This window comes from Trifolium pratense, linkage group LG4 (assembly GCF_020283565.1).
Source record: "Trifolium pratense cultivar HEN17-A07 linkage group LG4, ARS_RC_1.1, whole genome shotgun sequence".
Classification (NCBI taxonomy): Eukaryota; Viridiplantae; Streptophyta; class Magnoliopsida; order Fabales; family Fabaceae; genus Trifolium; species Trifolium pratense.
In genome coordinates this window covers 10,616,694-10,633,785 of record NC_060062.1, presented here as the reverse complement: position 1 = coordinate 10,633,785, position 17,092 = coordinate 10,616,694, and the positions used below count along the sequence as shown (strand labels likewise).

Here is a 17,092-nt window from a genome sequence, read left to right as displayed (position 1 = left end):
AGTAGACCAATGCAAAGCTTCCAAAACTGATTTACCTACGCCTCAACCCTCTAATCCCACCCTCACCTCCAAAAGTGATTTACCTACGCCTCAACCCTCTAACCCTACCCTCCCCTCCAAACTTCAATATTCTCTCAATAGAATTAAGATCCTTCCAAGCCACTGGATTTCATATAGAATTTAATTTATATGCACCGTCAGTCTAAAGTCATTTTGCACATGCGTCCAATAATATATCGACACATCATGTATGGTAATTAAAAACACATGATGTGTCACATTTATTAAATGATGTAGCAACGCGTCATTGAATGTATGTGTAAAACAAAATTACACCGACGGTGCACAACAATTAAACTCTTTGATATAATGGTGAGGAATTTGAGTAATATACTAGAGGTCTTGAATTTGATTCAATTCTTAGCTCTATTGTAACAAAAATAATAATAATAATAATCAAGACCCTCCACCCAATGGAACTCTTATTACTACCGTCCTATGATAGAAGTATGGAACCAATGCACAAAATAATCAACACAACGTAATAATTAACATCAAATATGCATATCGGAGAAACCAAACCTAATCAGTTGTAAACACAACCTAATTTATTCACAAAACAAGAATCAATTGAAAAATTTATTTTGATTTATTTATGATCCAATTATTCCCAATGCTTGTGTGGTAGTCATCTTAGTCATGGTTTTTTTTTTTCCTTTTCTGATATGAAGATTTTTTTTTATCATGTATCCTCATGCAGATTTTATTCCTAAACTTGATAATCATAAAGAAACACATAACAGATATAAACCAAAAAATAATAAATTTTTTTACTAAGCAAATATAAATCCACATTCCAATTCTTTCATTCATTCATTAATAAAACAAGACTTGTTCAAAAAAAACATCAGTCTCTTTGGGGTCAAAAACAAACATCAGTCTCTTTGGGGTCAAAAACAAACAAACAAACATCAGTCTCTTAAACTGTCAACCTATTCAAATCTATTTAGAGACTAAGTTAACATATTCCTTCAATAATCAATCAAAAGCCCATTGATTTTCGAGACGAACTTGTTCCTCTTCCTCAGGACTAAAATCATTTTCAATGTTAAAAGTCTTACGAATCTCCTCTGGCGTCTTACCCTTTATCATGTCAGCAACACTCTTGCATGTAAGATCCAACAAACTCTTGATATCCAAATAGTTTGCAGCCAATATGAGATCAAATAGAGTAGCTTGATCAACCTTAACAAAATCCTCATCAAATTTGGTAAGATCTTTATTAGATTCCTCGACACTCGCAGCTTCAACATGTTTCTTACAATACTCAATAACCTTTGCCATGATTTTTCCGGTTACATTCGGAATTGGGATTCCGGTTTCATCAGCACAATTGTCGTCGATCATGTACTTGATTGTTTGAGATTGCATTGCAATTGCCTGTTCAACCTCGAAGGTTTCGCCGTCGGAACTCTTGAGAATGATCTTCTTCTCTGATGTGTTCTCTGATGTGGATGCCATGGTTTTGCTTGATTGATTTGAGAGTGAGTGAAGTGTGAGTAATGAGAAAAAGAAAAGGTTTGAGGAGTATTTATAATGCTCCTGCGTGTTGAGCAAGTTTTAGGATTTTAGATTTTATTTGATTTTTTTTTTTTAAGCAAAAAAGATTTTATTTGATTTTAAAATTAAAACGATTTCGTTATCGGTGGAGTGCAGTTTTGTTTGGTAGTTGGTTTTTTGGAATAATAGATACTTATTTTTTTATTTTTTTGTAAAAAAAAATACTTACTTTTTATTTATTATTTTTTGTTCAAATAGTTTAACGATAGAAGGAAATCATATATTAAAATAAATTGAAACATAAGGAATAGGATAATGAATGAGAAAATTCACGAATAAAACAATATTAATATGCCCTGCAAAGAAAAACCGAAAGAAGCATAAAATTATTATGCATAAGGTTTGTTTTAAACAATAAACTAATTCAAACGGGTCCAAAATCTTTCAATAATAATTTAAACAATCATAAATAATTGAGTTAAAAAAAATCATAAATAAAAATAAAATACATGTTCTATAAACATTATCCCGTATAAAAAAATAAGAATTATCTACCAAGAAATAAAATAATATTATTAAAAAAAAACAAATAAAATAATACAAATCTGAGTATGTAACATTATTTTGCATTCCTATAGAATGGATTGAAAAGCTGGGGGAGCAGAGTGTAATCTTTGAACTAGATTCACAAGTCATTGTTAAAGCGGTTAAGGGACAAAGCAACATTTGCAAAAGCTGGGGAAGAGCAGCACGACGATGCATCTTTTTCCTAAAGGAAATCCCTAGATCAGATATCAAATGGGTTTAAAGGAAGGCAAACCAAGCTGCCCATGAAATGACTAAATGGGCTGAAATTGAGCCCAATAAAGAATAGACTACCAACATCCCCTTTTGTATTTGGCCTCTTATTCAAAAAGATAAAGGCAATATTCCTTCTATTTAAGTTGAATAAAATTTCCCTTTTTTACCCTAAAAAAAAAAAAACTATTATTTTGCATTCAAAGTTTGGTCAAAGAATTAATTTTTTATTTTTGCCATTGAATGATTTTATTTATTGTTTTTTTATATATAAAAAATTGAGAATCATACTTCATTACATCAATAGCTATTCTAATTTAATGTCACCTAAGCAAAAATATTAACATAATATATATATATACATATATATATATATATATATATATATATATATATATATATATATATATATATATATATAAAATATTTTCTATATCTACATCTATCTATATCTATACTATATCTATATCTATATCTATACTATATATAAAGAGAATACATGAGTTTTGGTGTGGACTTTTCATAATACCAACAATACCCTTGATATTTTTTAATAGCAACAAAAAATTTTTATTAAAAAACTCACCATAACATAAGACACATCTTGGCAGGGACGGAGGCACATAGGTTAGAGTGTGGGCACTTGCCTGCACAATTTTTTTAGGAAATATTTTTATATAGAGCATATATATGGCTTTGGGTGTGAGGTTATGTTTGTTGTAGTAAGTGGTCATCACTTTGTATTTAAGGAATGTGTGTAGTATGCTTTAAGTTGTTTGATTATTTTGTAGTGTGTATGATTTAAACACACTTTTAATTTTTTTTTTTATTTTATGAAAAATACTAGCTTGTATTTTAGAGGTATTAGTTAAGTAAACTCAATATAGCAAATTACATTGAAACATGAGTAGTCAATGTTTGCAAAATATAAAAAGTGTTGTTTTCAATACAAAAATTATTTATTTTGTATCCTTAACTAATTTTTCGGGTACTAGTTAGCATGACTCTTATTTTATTTAGCAATAAGTAGTGGAAATATTTTTCAAAAGAAAGTCAGGTTTAAACCAATCATCAACTCATAATCCTCAAACACTTAATGAATGTAGTAACATAAAATTGTGTCCATTTATGAAAAAGAAAATATATTTTTGGAAATGCTTTCTAATGATCCTTATTTTGAGGCCTAGAATTTCATATTACCATCCAAGTGATAGAGACGAGATTATGATATATTATTTACGAAAGAGCTCTTGTTAACTAAAAGAGTTATAAAATTATATGGGAGATCTATGTTGCCCGGGTGCGGGTACGGTATCTGATACCGGTACGGGGTACGTCATTTTTAGAAAAACTAAGGTACGGGTACGTCCCTATAATTTTTTTTAAAAATATAATTATATATATCAAATAATATAGTTATATTGTTAAAACAAATAATTAAACATAAAAAATATCACAACACACTTTAAATGTAATTTAAATTGTTCGAAACATCAAAATATGAAATTAAAAACCAATTAGCTCAAAAAGAGTCAATTATTTCCCTCTTCATCATTACTAAAAAGAGTGACCTCTAGTTAGGTTCACCGCGAGAAAGACTAGCAATTTCAAGAATATCAACTATATATTAAATAAATCTCATTCATCTCTACGAATATCCCACATTTTTGTTGTACTTTCATTATAAATATTAATATTTCTCTTTCTTGAGAGAAGACGAAAATTGGTATGAATAAAAACTAGATCTTCATCTCTCTTTGAATTTAGTCTATTCCTTTTCAATGAATGAGTGAATAATTCCGGCGGCTACTTTGTTATTATTTTTTAGCAATAATTGCTACTTTATATTATAAACAAATAAAAAACGTAAATCTTCCTATAAAAAAACTAATAATAAAAGAAAAAGGAGAAAAAAAATCGTTTTTTTTTTTTTTGGATTGGTGTACCACGCGAGTACCACAGGTGTACCACGCGTGTACCAGTTGCAAAAAACAAAAAAAAAAAAAGTTAGGTACGGCGTCGGTGCGTACCGGGGGAGTACCATACGCGTACTGGTACCCGGTACCGGTACTCGGTCTAAAATGGAGTACTATTTTCAAAAGATATTATGTTGGAGAGAATATTTGTAATGTATATTTATGTCGAATCCTATCTCTCCGGCTTACGCCTCTCTTTGGTAGAAAGATACCCGGAATCTTGAATTGTGTATTGAATCAAGAAGTTGTCTCTTTCGTTGAATAAGCATGCGACGTGGCTGAGATGAGGAAAATGTGCTTTGGAGACGCAACCTTTTTCAATGGGAGGTGGACAAAATTTCTCATTGTTCTATAGGAGGTGGACAAAATTTCTCATTGTTCTGTTTATTTCCTTATTGTTCTGTTTGCTTCATTTCCACCCTGATATACCTTGTTGTGAGGTTTCAATAATATTTGAAGTTTAAATGAACTATAAAGCATTTTTTTTTTTGAAACAAATTTTTTTATTAATAAACTAACTATAATGCTTTTTTTTTTTGGACATAGTTTAAACTATAACCCATATCTTTTTGTTTGGACATATTTTTTTTAAGTTAAACGCAGACATGAAACGCAAATCTCAATCTAACAATAAAAAATTAAAAGAAAAATACAAAATCACGTCTTATCTCAACTATACAGCCTAGGACCAAAATATTTTGAGAATCTCAATTATTTTATCAGAAAAATCATTCAAACAATTGGTTAAATAAGTAAAGTAAATAAAAAATCTCAATAACTCTTGTAAAAAATAACTCAATAATTCTCTCTGTTTTTTTTTTTTTCTATTTTACATTTGCTTAAAAATCATTGTTTATTCTTTTTTAAATTGTTAAAAAAACTAAACATGAGATTACATTTAAACTTTTATTAGTTCCTCTTTAGAATTCATCATTTTCCCAAATCTAAAAACAAACTGATAAAATCAAAACTCAATCTCAATTCTCAAGCACAAGAATTTAGTGTACAAAATATATTATAAATTACTACAAATTATCGAAAAAACAAAATGAAATTCATGTTTTTGATATAAAAAATATTGAAAATTAAAACTAAAATCAGAGTAAAAACAAAATACAATGTTTTTAGGATCAGACTGACGTGCAAATAAGTATAATTCAGCAGAGCTAATGCCTCTGTAAGCATTCTTATCATCATATCCCAAAACACTTCATCATAGATTGATTGTAAACAACAACAAACAAAATCAATAAATCAAAAATCAAAAATTTCAAACAAATAAAAGTACAAAACAGAAGTAAGAAAAATTTTAATTTCTAGATTAGGATGGAGGAGATGGGGCGGCTAGGGTTAACAAGAATCGATGGGAGCTGTGTGTTGAATGTGGCACATGGAGGCTTTAAATAAAGGGGAGCGGGGGCTGTGGACTGTGGTGGGCGTTGTAATAGTAGGGTGTAAACATTCGGCCCAATAAGAAGTTTTTATTTTTAAGGGGTTCAATTGAATTAACTTATTTCTGAACTTATAGAAAATAATTTATGCAAATAAATAAAATTTTACGTTAATTTATAAGTTCTTATTAATGAAAGTTGTATTTTTTTTGTCAAGTAGATCAGTGACTAGAAATTTCACTCTTAAGATGGGGTGTTGGAGTTCGAATCCTGATTATTGCATATAAAATTGAAATGTTCCTACCGACTAAGCTAAACTCAGTCTAGGGGTGAGTATTACGAGTGGACCACCATGGAACGAGGCTTAAAATTATCATTAATTTAAACAACTGTTGATAATATTTATTAGAAGTAAAAATCCATAGTTCTTTTTATTTTTACGACTAAAACAGTGAGATGATTAATGTTAGTTCAATAAGAGTATATAATTATTTTTAGTTGTTTTATTGAAATTTGTATCAATTAAGTCATTATTTAAAATATAATAATTGAGGGAGATATATAACTTATATTTTCAAAAAACCATGTATGCTGTAATTAGAATTTTAATTTTTTTTTATTGTCAATAAAAAAAAAATTAAATATTAGTTCATGGTGGACCACTTATAAAAATTGTTCATATTAGAATTTATCCAACATAGGGGTAGCAGTCCCCAACAAATCAACCATGATCACTTTGAAGTTTTAAAAGAACCATGGCCGAAGAATAGTGTATTTTGTGCGGTATGATGGTGGATATGATGACTGGTTTTTGTGTGTTTAAATAACACATTTTACCATGGTTTTGATTAAATTTTAAGAATTAAATTTTTTATACAACGAGTGTGATGTTTTACACATTTTTTGAAAATTTAAATATTTTTTTTTGTCGAGTAAAAATGAATTATATTTACTAAGAGAAGTGCTATATGGTGCGAAACCATATTTGACGAATATTCACGAACTTTGCTATACCATTCATATAAACGTCAATTTAGTAGCTCATGTTTTAAAAATCATTATTAATTAAACTTTTTCAAGTAACTCATGTTTGCCACAAACTTCATTCCTTTTTATCTGTCATAATTTGACACTCACCGCTTCATCAGTATCAAACCCATTGACTCAGTAAATGAAAGAACGAGAATCAAATGTTTTTGTTGATTTTAATTTGTATACTAAGAGGGTGAAAAGTGTACTCCAACAAAAGCACCGTCACATGAAGCATGAGATTGATGTGGCAGAAAACTGAAAAATTGTAGCCAAAAATGTCATTCGTAGGGTTTTCGCGAAATTGAATTCTCGTACCATATAGCATTTTTCATTTACTAAACATATAACAACATTTCCAAAATTGACGGTTGAAGGTAGTAGGAACCGAGATTCTTCAAATTTGCTAAGGTGTTAATCTTAAATTTCACATCCACCGTTGTGTATTATTGGTTATTTCAATGACAATATTTTATCTCATGAGAAAAATGGCAGAGTTAATACACAAAATTGGTTGATTTTTGAGAGGCAATTGTTGAAGCAGAGTTGATTGACATGCAAATACCAGTATAATTGGTTCAAAAGTCTTAGTACAGATCATACTGTTGAAGAAAAGCTTGACTGAGCTTTGGTTAGTGATGTTTGGTATCAATCAATTCTTTCTAATGCTTGTTTAGAGTGTTTAACAATAACTTATTAGGATCATTACCCTTTTCCCTCTGGTTTGTGAGTCAGTGAAGACAAGTGGTAGATCATGAAAATATCCAAAACCTGCAAAATGGAGCAAAGAAAATTTCCAAAACCTGCAAAAAGAGATAGAACAATTCTAGAGAAATTTCCAAAACATGTCTAAATGTAGCCGATAATTGATAATATATACTTTTTTTACAGAAGCAAACTCAATGTATTTCATTCAAAATAATGCGTTCAATACAAGAGGTTATTATTTATGTCTTTGTATCCCAGCAAGAATTATTGAAGATGGTATATTGAACAAAAGCTTCAGCAGTTTTCTTTTGAAAGACAAAAGCTTACAAGCGTTTAGTAAATAATGAACATAATTAACTATAATTTTTTTTTGTTACTATGTTATATGTACGAAATTGTATTGGCGTTTAACAATGACCAATCTCCGTCATCCATCGGAGAACCATTAGCTATATCTATATTAAAGGGAAAAAGAAATAGTTTGCTTGATACAAAAATCAGAGTTTCGGCGATTTTTCATCATACACAAACACGGGTCTTTTCAAATTTTAAAAATAACCTATATATTAATCTCAATCAAACACAAAATCCAAGTATTACTCTTGGTAACTATATGCATCAGCATTGTCAATAATTAATCTCCTTCAGAGAACCTAGCTAAACCACCTTTAGGGAAGTCTCCCCTCCTAACCACATTTTTTTCACCCATATGGTTCAATAAACATTCCTAATATGATGATATACACCTACAAATAAAAATTAAACAAAATTCCTAAAGAACAACTATAAAAATTATAATTTTCGTAAAAGAAAAACTAAAATTTATAAATTATTACCAACAAAAACAATATATCATCTTAATCTAATCTCGCATCAACAATCATGCCTGTCAGATCAAAAGGCTCCCTTGATGTACAAAAGCTCAACCAGTATACCACAGTAGAGGACATCATCAACACAGTTCTTCAGCAAATATTGTATCAAACAAAAATTGAACTGCAGCCAAAAGTCAGACAACCGAAATAAGATTAGTGTACCAGTTTAATTTTGATCCATAGTTGGCGTAAAAACTTTTCAATACCATTTGCCAATCATGTGTTGCCACATGTGCATTAAAGAATATAAAAGATATAATATGATTAAAATGTTCAATTGTACTATCCCCTCCTTTCGGACCTAGGTTCCCAATGGTCATGAAATCCCACAATCGGTGTATCGGAGACTGACATTAGTGATATAAGGATCTTATAGGAGTTCTAACTTCTAAGAAACATACAAAGGTCGAAGTGAAGCATTCTTTATGATTAACATACCACAGGCACTAAATGATAGCATTAAAACACTGATGTGTATGTGCATTCATACATTTTTCTTATTGCTAATAATCAATACATCATCTCTACCCTACCAATATTCTTGCATACCTTCCTCTGTAAGGATATTGGGTTGATCAACCAAGAGTTGCTGTAGCGAACCAAGATCACTAGCAGTGCTGTAGTTCATGCAAAGTGAACAGTTAAAACCCATACAGCACAGAATAAGATATTGGACACCAACAATAAAAATGTCAAGTTATGAGTTTTAGATAAAAAGATGATTGAAATCGTAAGAGTTTGAATATTTTTTTTTTGAACAAGGAGTTTGAATATTATTAATAATAGCCTGAAGTTTAACCTAAGTAAGTAGATACAAACTATGTAAGGTATTGGTTCCTAAAGAACCAAAACCGAAGAGATATGAAGCTACAGAGATCTATACCCGCAAATCCCAAAGAAATGAAAACTTTAAGGTCCAAAATCTGCTTTAAACCAAAATAGTATAAAATTCAAAGAAACGAATCATGTAAAAAGGAAGCAACCATATATACAATTAGGACTTTTGAATGGTTGGACAATATAAAGCATTGGCATCTTCATACCCGGGGATTAAGGCCATTGATGATAGTGATGATACAATTGATGTTTTTAATAAATACCTGTTTCAAAAAAACAGTAACTGTTCAAGAAAAGAAGAGGAAACTAGTTCTTCCATTAAGATGGCATTATCTGAAGAAAGATCATTTATAAAACTATAAAGGTGTTAAAAGCTATTATAGCAGATAGAGTGCATTTCAGGAAACATAGAAAACAATATTTTGACATTTTTGAGAATTTTCAAAAATATTTTTAAAATGCATTTTCAAAATCTTCCATAATGTCTTCTCTTATGTTTATTTTATCAGTACAAGTGGAAACAGGAAACATTTGAAGCAAATGGGCCCTAAACTTTCTGCTAATCTTCCATATTTTTGCATTGCATCATATCATTTGATGTACAAAAGTTCTCAGTTATCACATTAATGCATTTCTTGACAGTCTAAAAGCAATATTAGTAGGCATCAAGAAAAAGTATTAACCGCTGTTTCTTACTCTGAGTAGTATATTTCATGTAGAAATGACAGGCCATCCAAGCAATCAATAAGTCTAGGTTTGATACCAACACGCTGCTGCAGTTGTTTCATGGTTGGGCGAGAAGAACTGCCTTTAACTAGTTGTTTACCATCACGATGAAATTTCTCAAGAGATAAGACAATACAATGAAATTCTTCCCTGAAAGTTCAAATTAAAATTTAAGCAAATAAGTCAACAAAACTAAAAACAAACAAATCATCCCCACTTCAGATCATTAAGGTGGAACTGGAAGGCCCTATGAAGCATTATTGTGATAACCATCAGAATAATATAAAATATCTTATAATATCTGTTATATTATTTTTGAGTATCTTAGAGCAGTTTCTATTAAGTAGCTTGGGGAGTTAACCCACAATTTGGTGCTTCTCTTTTGTCCTAATCGTAAGCAGAAGCCGTTCACAATAATAACAAAACAATTCCAAACTGCGAGATAGTAGTGACTTAGCTGGAATATAAATTCAAATCCCTTTGTAATGACATTTTGGAAATAATGATCAGGTAATGATGAACTTGTTCAATTCAGTAACCATTCCAAAGTTGAAAAGATCAGAGGTCTAAATAGAAACTTACAAAGTCTTTCTCATGGAAACCAAAATGGTATTCAAAGAACTAATCTGCTTTTCCAAAAGAGCATCTTTCACACCAGCAACACAGTTTAGAATATCATAATTGTTGGATTTTTGAAGCACCTGCTTGCAAGCACGCCAGTTACGTTAAGATCCCAAGTAATTTAAGAACTATAACACTGTCCATATCAAGGTCAAAGTAGCAAACAGGGTTAAAAAATTATATACAGGAAAAAGTCAAATTACCTGCAACCTATCTACAATATGGGAAGCACTCCTAAACTGTGAAATCAAGCGAGATTGAAGCTCATCCCATTGATTCATTTCTTTCCTAACTATTTTGAATTTTGACTGAAATTTTTTCACCATAACTTCCATTTTCAAAGCCTTAAAGACCAGTCAGATTCCAGCAACAAGCCTGAGATTTTATACAGACGAAAAAAGTTTATTAGTTACACAAACATGGTTTTTTCACAGTTTCCTGAATCAACACCATAAGGAACTAAGATGGTTTTGGAAACAGAATGCAGAAAGCCAGCAGTATCAAAGGCAAATAAACCAGATGGAACCGGAGGGTTAACACCCCAAAAAAACCTACGTATTGACTAATTTCGAACAATCACCACACTTAAATAGCTATTATAATCCACCCAAAGAATGCCATTATAGACTAAAAAAGTGAACCAACAAATGCAATTCACCAATGCAGAAAACAATGTTTTTGATAAATAAAGACAATTGACATTGATAACTCAATAGATCTATATTAATCAACTCTGAACCACTAAAATTATGGATATACCTCGTGACCAATGAAAAAAGTGATTAGGTAACTTAGATTCCACTATATAGCAAACGAAGTATGTATGAATTGACGGTGAATTTAACAGAATATGGATGTGCCAGTGTGATTTTGTCAAACTATATGCAATTGCAATCATGCACTTTAGGGCCTGTTTGGATAAACAGCTTATTTGTAGCTTACAGCACAAACACTTATCGTGATAAGCGCTTAAGTATAAGCTTACATAAGCAATTTTTATAGCAAAGGAAAAAATACAGATAAATTGTTTTTATATATGTCGTGAGCTATTTTTATAAGCTATATTGGAGAACTTATAAAAATAAGCTGAAAAGAAGTTATGAAAATTGCCATAACTTATTTTCATAAGTTCTCCCAAACAGGCTAACAAAACAACTTATGCAAATAGATAAGCTCAAATAAGTAAATCCAAACAGGCCCTAAGTAACAATTGACAATAAAAAATTATTAAATTGATGGCAATATCATTAATCCCCAATCAACATAAACAAAAACAAAAACAAATACTCAGATAAAATCCGAATTCAACAGAAACAAAAATGTTTTAACTTAACTGAGAAAGAAGTGAATGAAGCAAAATAGAAGGAAAAGTATGATTGAATGCAATGAAAGAAAGTGTTAAAGGGTAAGCACCTTGAGATAAAGAATACGAGTATGAAGGGTAAACAGTTTGGGGATTGAGCAACCTTGAAATTTGGAAATGGTGGTCAGGTCACTGCAACTTTCAGGTTTTGACGCCGGCAGCTTTGCGACGGTGGAGTATATAGGGAATCAAGGAGGTGCTCTTTGTTTTAGCTTTCAAAAAATTGAAATATTTGTTTTTTTTAAATTGAAATATTAATTTTGACAATATTATTAAAAATCAAAACATAATTAAAATCGTAATTTTTTGAAAAGTTGTATTTTAAAAATGATTTTTATGAATAACTATTTGAAATAACTTTAAAATTAAGTGATATTTTGAAATTTTGATATCTAAAAAAAATTTCAATAAAATGATGAAATATCTAAAATAACATTTTAAGAATAACTATTTAAACCAAATTTTCATTTAAAACTTTTATAAAATGTTGCTTTATAATTTTTTTTTACACAAAATTATGTAACCCGTAAAATTCATTTAAAAAAAAAGCCAAAACAAAGATGACATTGAGCTATTGAAATAATCATTTGTCACATGGTTAGTATCTGTTTATAGTTTATTGGGTTAAATATATTTATATTTATAGTCATCTAAATAATCATGTGACTAGGGATGATCGTATCCGAACAATCCAAAAGTAAAACTGCAAATCGAACCAATCTAAATCGAAACCGCAAAAAACCGCATTTAGTTTTAACCGCATGAATATTTTTCTTCCAAACCGCACGGTTTGGTTTTGTTTGCGGTTTTCATTTCAGAAAACCTTCATTTTAGAAAACCAAACCAAACCACAATACATAACTTAGCTCTATCAACTATTAGCAATCGACCCAAATTAAATCCATAAAACAATAGACGGTCAAAACTTATCATTTCACGCGATCCATAACTATATTATTGGTATTAAAGATAAGTTATTATGTATAAGCAATTTCTGTATATGCATATTGTATCATGGAAAAAATAAAATTAAATTAAAATTTCCTATATTTATTTTATAACAAGTTGGAAATATAGTCATATTTTTTATATCGTGATAAACCGCACAAACCGAACCAATCCTAACCGCATTGGCTTGGTTTAGTTTGGATGACTTTTTAAAAAACGAACCGAACCGCATACATTTTTATCTCGCGGTTAGGATGACTTTTATGCTCAAAATAGAACCAAATCGCACCGCGAGCACCCTCTCACAAAATGTTTTTGGACACATACGATTGCAGGATCCTATGTTTGGAACTCAAGTTTCAAAGCCAAAGAAATGTTAAAACATGGCTCGGGAAATTGCTCATGTCAAGAGTCACTTCCTACTTCTATTAAGGATACAATCCTAGTAAGAGTTACAATATATTCATGATATCAGAATTCAGGCTTCAAAAAAAATAAAAATTGCAGAATTCACAATGTCTCATAAGGATACAATCCTAGTAAGAGTTACAATATATGAACCTAAGTTGGTCCTTCTCCTTCCAGAATGTGTTTAGATGGTAGCAGCCAGCAACATCCGTTGCAGCTGCAATATAAAGGGTTTTGAGGTCTTCGTAATAGTATTGCAACGACAATTTAGACTATCTCAGCTACATTTTTCCGCAATATAGAAATGCAACATCTGAAGAATGATAGCCGACTCTATAAATTTATCAAAGATATAGTTTGCACATACCGAATTTCACATATAAAGAATGATTTGAATTTAATGATCAGAACTATGGACGAATTTAAGATTGTCGATTTGATTTCAACTAAGTTGATGTTTCCACATTGTACTTATAATAAACTTCCAACAATCTCAAATTAATAAAGATCTCTAATCTTATGCTGTCAGCACAATAATAATCTAGATCGAAAAACTAAACTAAACGAAACTCTGCAAGTTTGAAGTAGCTAATTAATAGTATCATAGAATGGTACAGCGATCATTTGGAGTTCGCCTGCGAAGTTCTACATGTGCCTGATCAAAATGTCTTCTTAGTTTCTTAAACGATGAATCTTGACTTCGTTGATGAAGTTCTTCCTTTGCTCGCATAAGATGTCTTCTAAGTTTCTTAATTTCATCGTTTGATTTCATTTGAGCAGCCTTTGCGTACTCTTCGGCCGCTAGTCTTGCAGCTTGCTCTTTTGCCAATTGTTCCTCTAGCTTTGTAGTTGCTTCCATCAACTTTGACTCTATCTATAAATCCATATAACAATTGTTCAAAAAGAAAACACAATCTTAGATACCACAAAATTCAAGTTTAGAAAATCAAATTAAAATGCATACAATCAAGTCAAACAATGTTGTTGATAGCTTCTTCTATATAAAGCTGCTATAAAAAATATTTTAAAATTTGTGTCTGACATTACTCAAATTCACAAAACCGACTTATAAAGTGATTAATGTCTCTCGCACTTTTTTAGACCATAGCGTATATATATTTAACAAAGACTCGAAACGTACCATCTGAGTAATTTGATAAAGCTGGTCATTGTAAGCTTGTTGTTCCATTTGCTTTTTATACTCTAATATATCTTCTTTTGAATATCCTTGCATGGAATCAACCTCTCTTTGTTGTTTTTGTAGCTCCATTTCTCTTTTCTGTAGCCAAACGATGAATTTATTAGTATAGTAATAATATTTTTTTCAAGATTTAAGAAATGATATTGTGAAATTTGCAAAAGTCTTCACCTTAATTTCTTTAAATAACTTGTCTGTATAAGGTTGTCCACCATTCTTTGATATTAAAATATCTACGATAAAGAGAAGTTGTTGAACTTGTTTGTGACGCTTCTTTTCATCTTTGGTTTTGTTGTCAAAAAGCACGTATCGATTCCCACACAAAGAAAGAATTGCTTTTAAAGGCTCTGGACATTCACGGCCTAAATAATCGTCCAGTGTCTCGTCATTTTCCTCCAACTCATCTCCTCCGGTAAAGATCACAATCATGTAGTCAACAATTTTGCTGCCGAATAGTTTTTGCAAGCTACGCAAAGCACTTTCTTCTTCTGCACTAAAGCGTGTTCTAACGGAGAACACTACGAGGATGGCATGGATCCCGTCTTTGGCCAAACCAATGCACTTGACTATTTCTTTGCCGATTAACTCAGATCCGACAGTAAAATCAAATAATCCTGTAAAACATTTCATGTTAAACGTATACAACAAAGCTTCCAAGAATTATAAGAAGAACATCGGTACACGAGATTGCCAATCAAAACTTGGAACCAAACACCGTAAAAGTTAACATGCCTTTACCTAGACTATCATTATCCGTCAGGTCACTGCAACTTTCAGGTTTTGACGCCGGCAGCTTTGCGACGGTGGAGTATATAGGGAATCAAGGAGGTGCTCTTTGTTTTAGCTTTCAAAAAATTGAAATATTTGTTTTTTTTTTTAAATTGAAATATTAATTTTGACAATATTATTAAAAATCAAAACATAATTAAAATCGTAATTTTTTGAAAAGTTGTATTTCAAAAATAATTTTTATGAATAACTATTTGAAATAGCTTTAAAATTAAGTGATTTTTTGAAATTTTGATATCTAAAAAAAGTTTCAATAAAATGATGAAATATTTAAAATAACATTTTAAGAATAACTATTTAAACCAAATTTTCATTTGAAACTTTTATAAAATGTTGCTTTATAATTTTTTTTTACACAAAATTATGTAACACGTAAAATTCATTTAAAAAAAAAAACCAAAACAAAGATGACATTGAGCTATTGAAATAATCATTTGTCACATGGTTAGTATTTTTTTTTTTTTGAGAAAAAGATACTTATAGCATTTCATTCATAATCAATTGACTTATACATGTCGGTACATCAATAAAAATATTGGAGCTAGCTAGAGATGTGACTACCCTTGCCAAAGCATGAGCTACCTCATTTGCTTGTCTCCTATTAAACTCAACATGAGAGTTTGTAAAAAATAATGAAAAACAGCGTTTACATTCACCTATAATGTCTCAAAATTCCGTGATATCACATCCCCCTTTATTGAAATAGTCCACTACTAACTTTGAATCTAGAGCAAAGTCTACTGCATCAAGTTGTAGCTCACTAACCCATTTGATTGCATGAAACAAACCGAAAGCTTCTCCAATATCCACATTACATATAGGTGATAACCACATAGACTTAGCAAGCACATACCGGCCTTCGTCGTCACGAATACAGATTCCAATACCCACCCGATTGCTGTGAGATGAAAATGACGCATCAATGTTACACTTATATCTCCTTGTTGCCGGTTTCCTCCATCGAATAGGAGCTTGTACCGACCTGTCAATAGACCTTAATTCAGAAGCGTTACTGTTGTCAGACCGAGTACCCTCTGGTTGCTGCCTCGACGCTGCTTTGTGCGCATTGTTCCAGTCCTCAATCAACTTAATTGCTCTGGCCACCACTTGAGGACTTGTCTCTGTTACATCTTGCCAAAGCTTTAAATTTCTATGCTTCCATATACTCCACATAAGTGCAGCCATGTGTGTTGCTTGCTGCTCATCGAGTTGTTGTAACAATAGAAAAATGGAGGTTGCCGCAGTAGTTGTGGTTTTCACAGCTGCCTCCACCTTTTCCCACAAGCCAATGGATCGCCAAGCTCGAATAGACAAAGGACAATCAAACAAAATATGGCCAGTATCTTCATAATTGTCATCACACACCACACAATTTGATGGACATTGTATACCTTTGTCTCTCAACCGAGCACGTGTTGGAAAACACCCTCGACAAATTCGCCAAAGGAGGTTCTTCACCTTGGGAGGAACTTTGAGGCGCCAAATGCCGGACCAAAACCCGGGACGACTAAGATGAGAGGTATCAAGAAGTTCTTCAACACACAACCTATATGCACCGTGTAATTCCCTTTTTTCTCCGCTTTCCAAACCAATTTATCCGAAGTAACTTGCTGAAACAAAGGTGTTCTCAAAATAGCATCAGTTGTACCTTGATCAAATATATTATTTATGACATGACTATCCCACTCCTTTGTCGTGTTGCTAATAAGGTGCTTCACTTTAATATTTTGTAAATGCATGACACTTGGATTAGAAGCTGAGATCAGCGTGCCACCTTGAATCCATGGTTCCCCAAGTATAGAGATATTTTCACCTGAGCCAATACACCATCGAGCGCCTGCACGAACAAGGAATTTAGCACTTGA

The 17,092-nt window shown here is 31.3% G+C and overlaps 3 protein-coding genes and 1 non-coding gene across 7 annotated transcripts; all 4 read right to left on the bottom strand.

Moving 5' to 3' along the window:
- Positions 1–986: 986 nt before the first annotated feature.
- On the bottom strand, positions 987–1,535 carry LOC123923247 (SKP1-like protein 1A). The gene has a single exon (XM_045975932.1). The coding sequence runs from the start codon at positions 1,519–1,521 to the stop codon at positions 1,039–1,041; it is 483 nt and encodes a 160-aa protein (XP_045831888.1). The 5' UTR covers positions 1,522–1,535; the 3' UTR covers positions 987–1,038.
- A 3,922-nt stretch (positions 1,536–5,457) lies between these two features.
- Positions 5,458–5,539, bottom strand: LOC123882546. The gene has a single exon (XR_006799871.1). It is a non-coding gene; the product is annotated as a small nucleolar RNA Z122 (small nucleolar RNA).
- A 2,517-nt stretch (positions 5,540–8,056) lies between these two features.
- On the bottom strand, positions 8,057–12,085 carry LOC123881965 (uncharacterized protein At5g43822). 4 transcript variants are annotated; one of them, XR_006799650.1, is made up of 8 exons: positions 11,935–12,085; positions 10,725–10,896; positions 10,483–10,601; positions 9,871–10,050; positions 9,381–9,437; positions 8,887–8,954; positions 8,299–8,458; positions 8,057–8,208 (listed from the first exon to the last, which is right to left on the bottom strand). XR_006799650.1 is itself a non-coding variant. In XM_045930738.1 (7 exons), the coding sequence occupies exons 2-7, from the start codon at positions 10,854–10,856 to the stop codon at positions 8,415–8,417; spliced, it is 600 nt and encodes a 199-aa protein (XP_045786694.1). In that variant the 5' UTR covers positions 10,857–10,896; positions 11,935–12,085; the 3' UTR covers positions 8,057–8,414. The 4 variants fall into 4 exon arrangements, 1 of the variants encoding a protein (XP_045786694.1); XR_006799649.1 differs by having other exon boundaries at positions 8,057–8,290; positions 8,329–8,458; XR_006799648.1 differs by having other exon boundaries at positions 8,335–8,458.
- Positions 12,086–13,841: 1,756 nt separating this feature from the next.
- On the bottom strand, positions 13,842–15,068 carry LOC123922096 (immune-associated nucleotide-binding protein 9-like). The gene is made up of 3 exons (XM_045974842.1): positions 14,610–15,068; positions 14,382–14,519; positions 13,842–14,114 (listed from the first exon to the last, which is right to left on the bottom strand). The coding sequence occupies exons 1-3, from the start codon at positions 15,066–15,068 to the stop codon at positions 13,842–13,844; spliced, it is 870 nt and encodes a 289-aa protein (XP_045830798.1).
- Between the last annotated feature and the right edge of the window lie 2,024 nt (positions 15,069–17,092).

Bases quoted from the DNA above. Each gene is read 5' to 3' on its own strand.
- LOC123923247 (XM_045975932.1), bottom strand. From the start codon at position 1,521: ATGGCATCCACATCAGAGAACACATCAGAGAAGAAGATCATTCTCAAG.
- LOC123881965 (XM_045930738.1), bottom strand. From the start codon at position 10,856: ATGGAAGTTATGGTGAAAAAATTTCAGTCAAAATTCAAAATAGTTAGG. The intron at 9,438-9,870 runs GTAAGAAACAGC...TTTTTGAAACAG, and splicing joins CATGAAATATACTACTCAGA to GTATTTATTAAAAACATCAA. The intron at 8,459-8,886 runs GTATGCAAGAAT...TTTTGGCTGCAG, and splicing joins CAATATCCTTACAGAGGAAG to TTCAATTTTTGTTTGATACA.
- LOC123922096 (XM_045974842.1), bottom strand. From the start codon at position 15,068: ATGAAATGTTTTACAGGATTATTTGATTTTACTGTCGGATCTGAGTTA. The intron at 14,520-14,609 runs GTGAAGACTTTT...GTTTGGCTACAG, and splicing joins AGTTATTTAAAGAAATTAAG to AAAAGAGAAATGGAGCTACA. The intron at 14,115-14,381 runs GTACGTTTCGAG...ATGGATTTATAG, and splicing joins TTTATCAAATTACTCAGATG to ATAGAGTCAAAGTTGATGGA.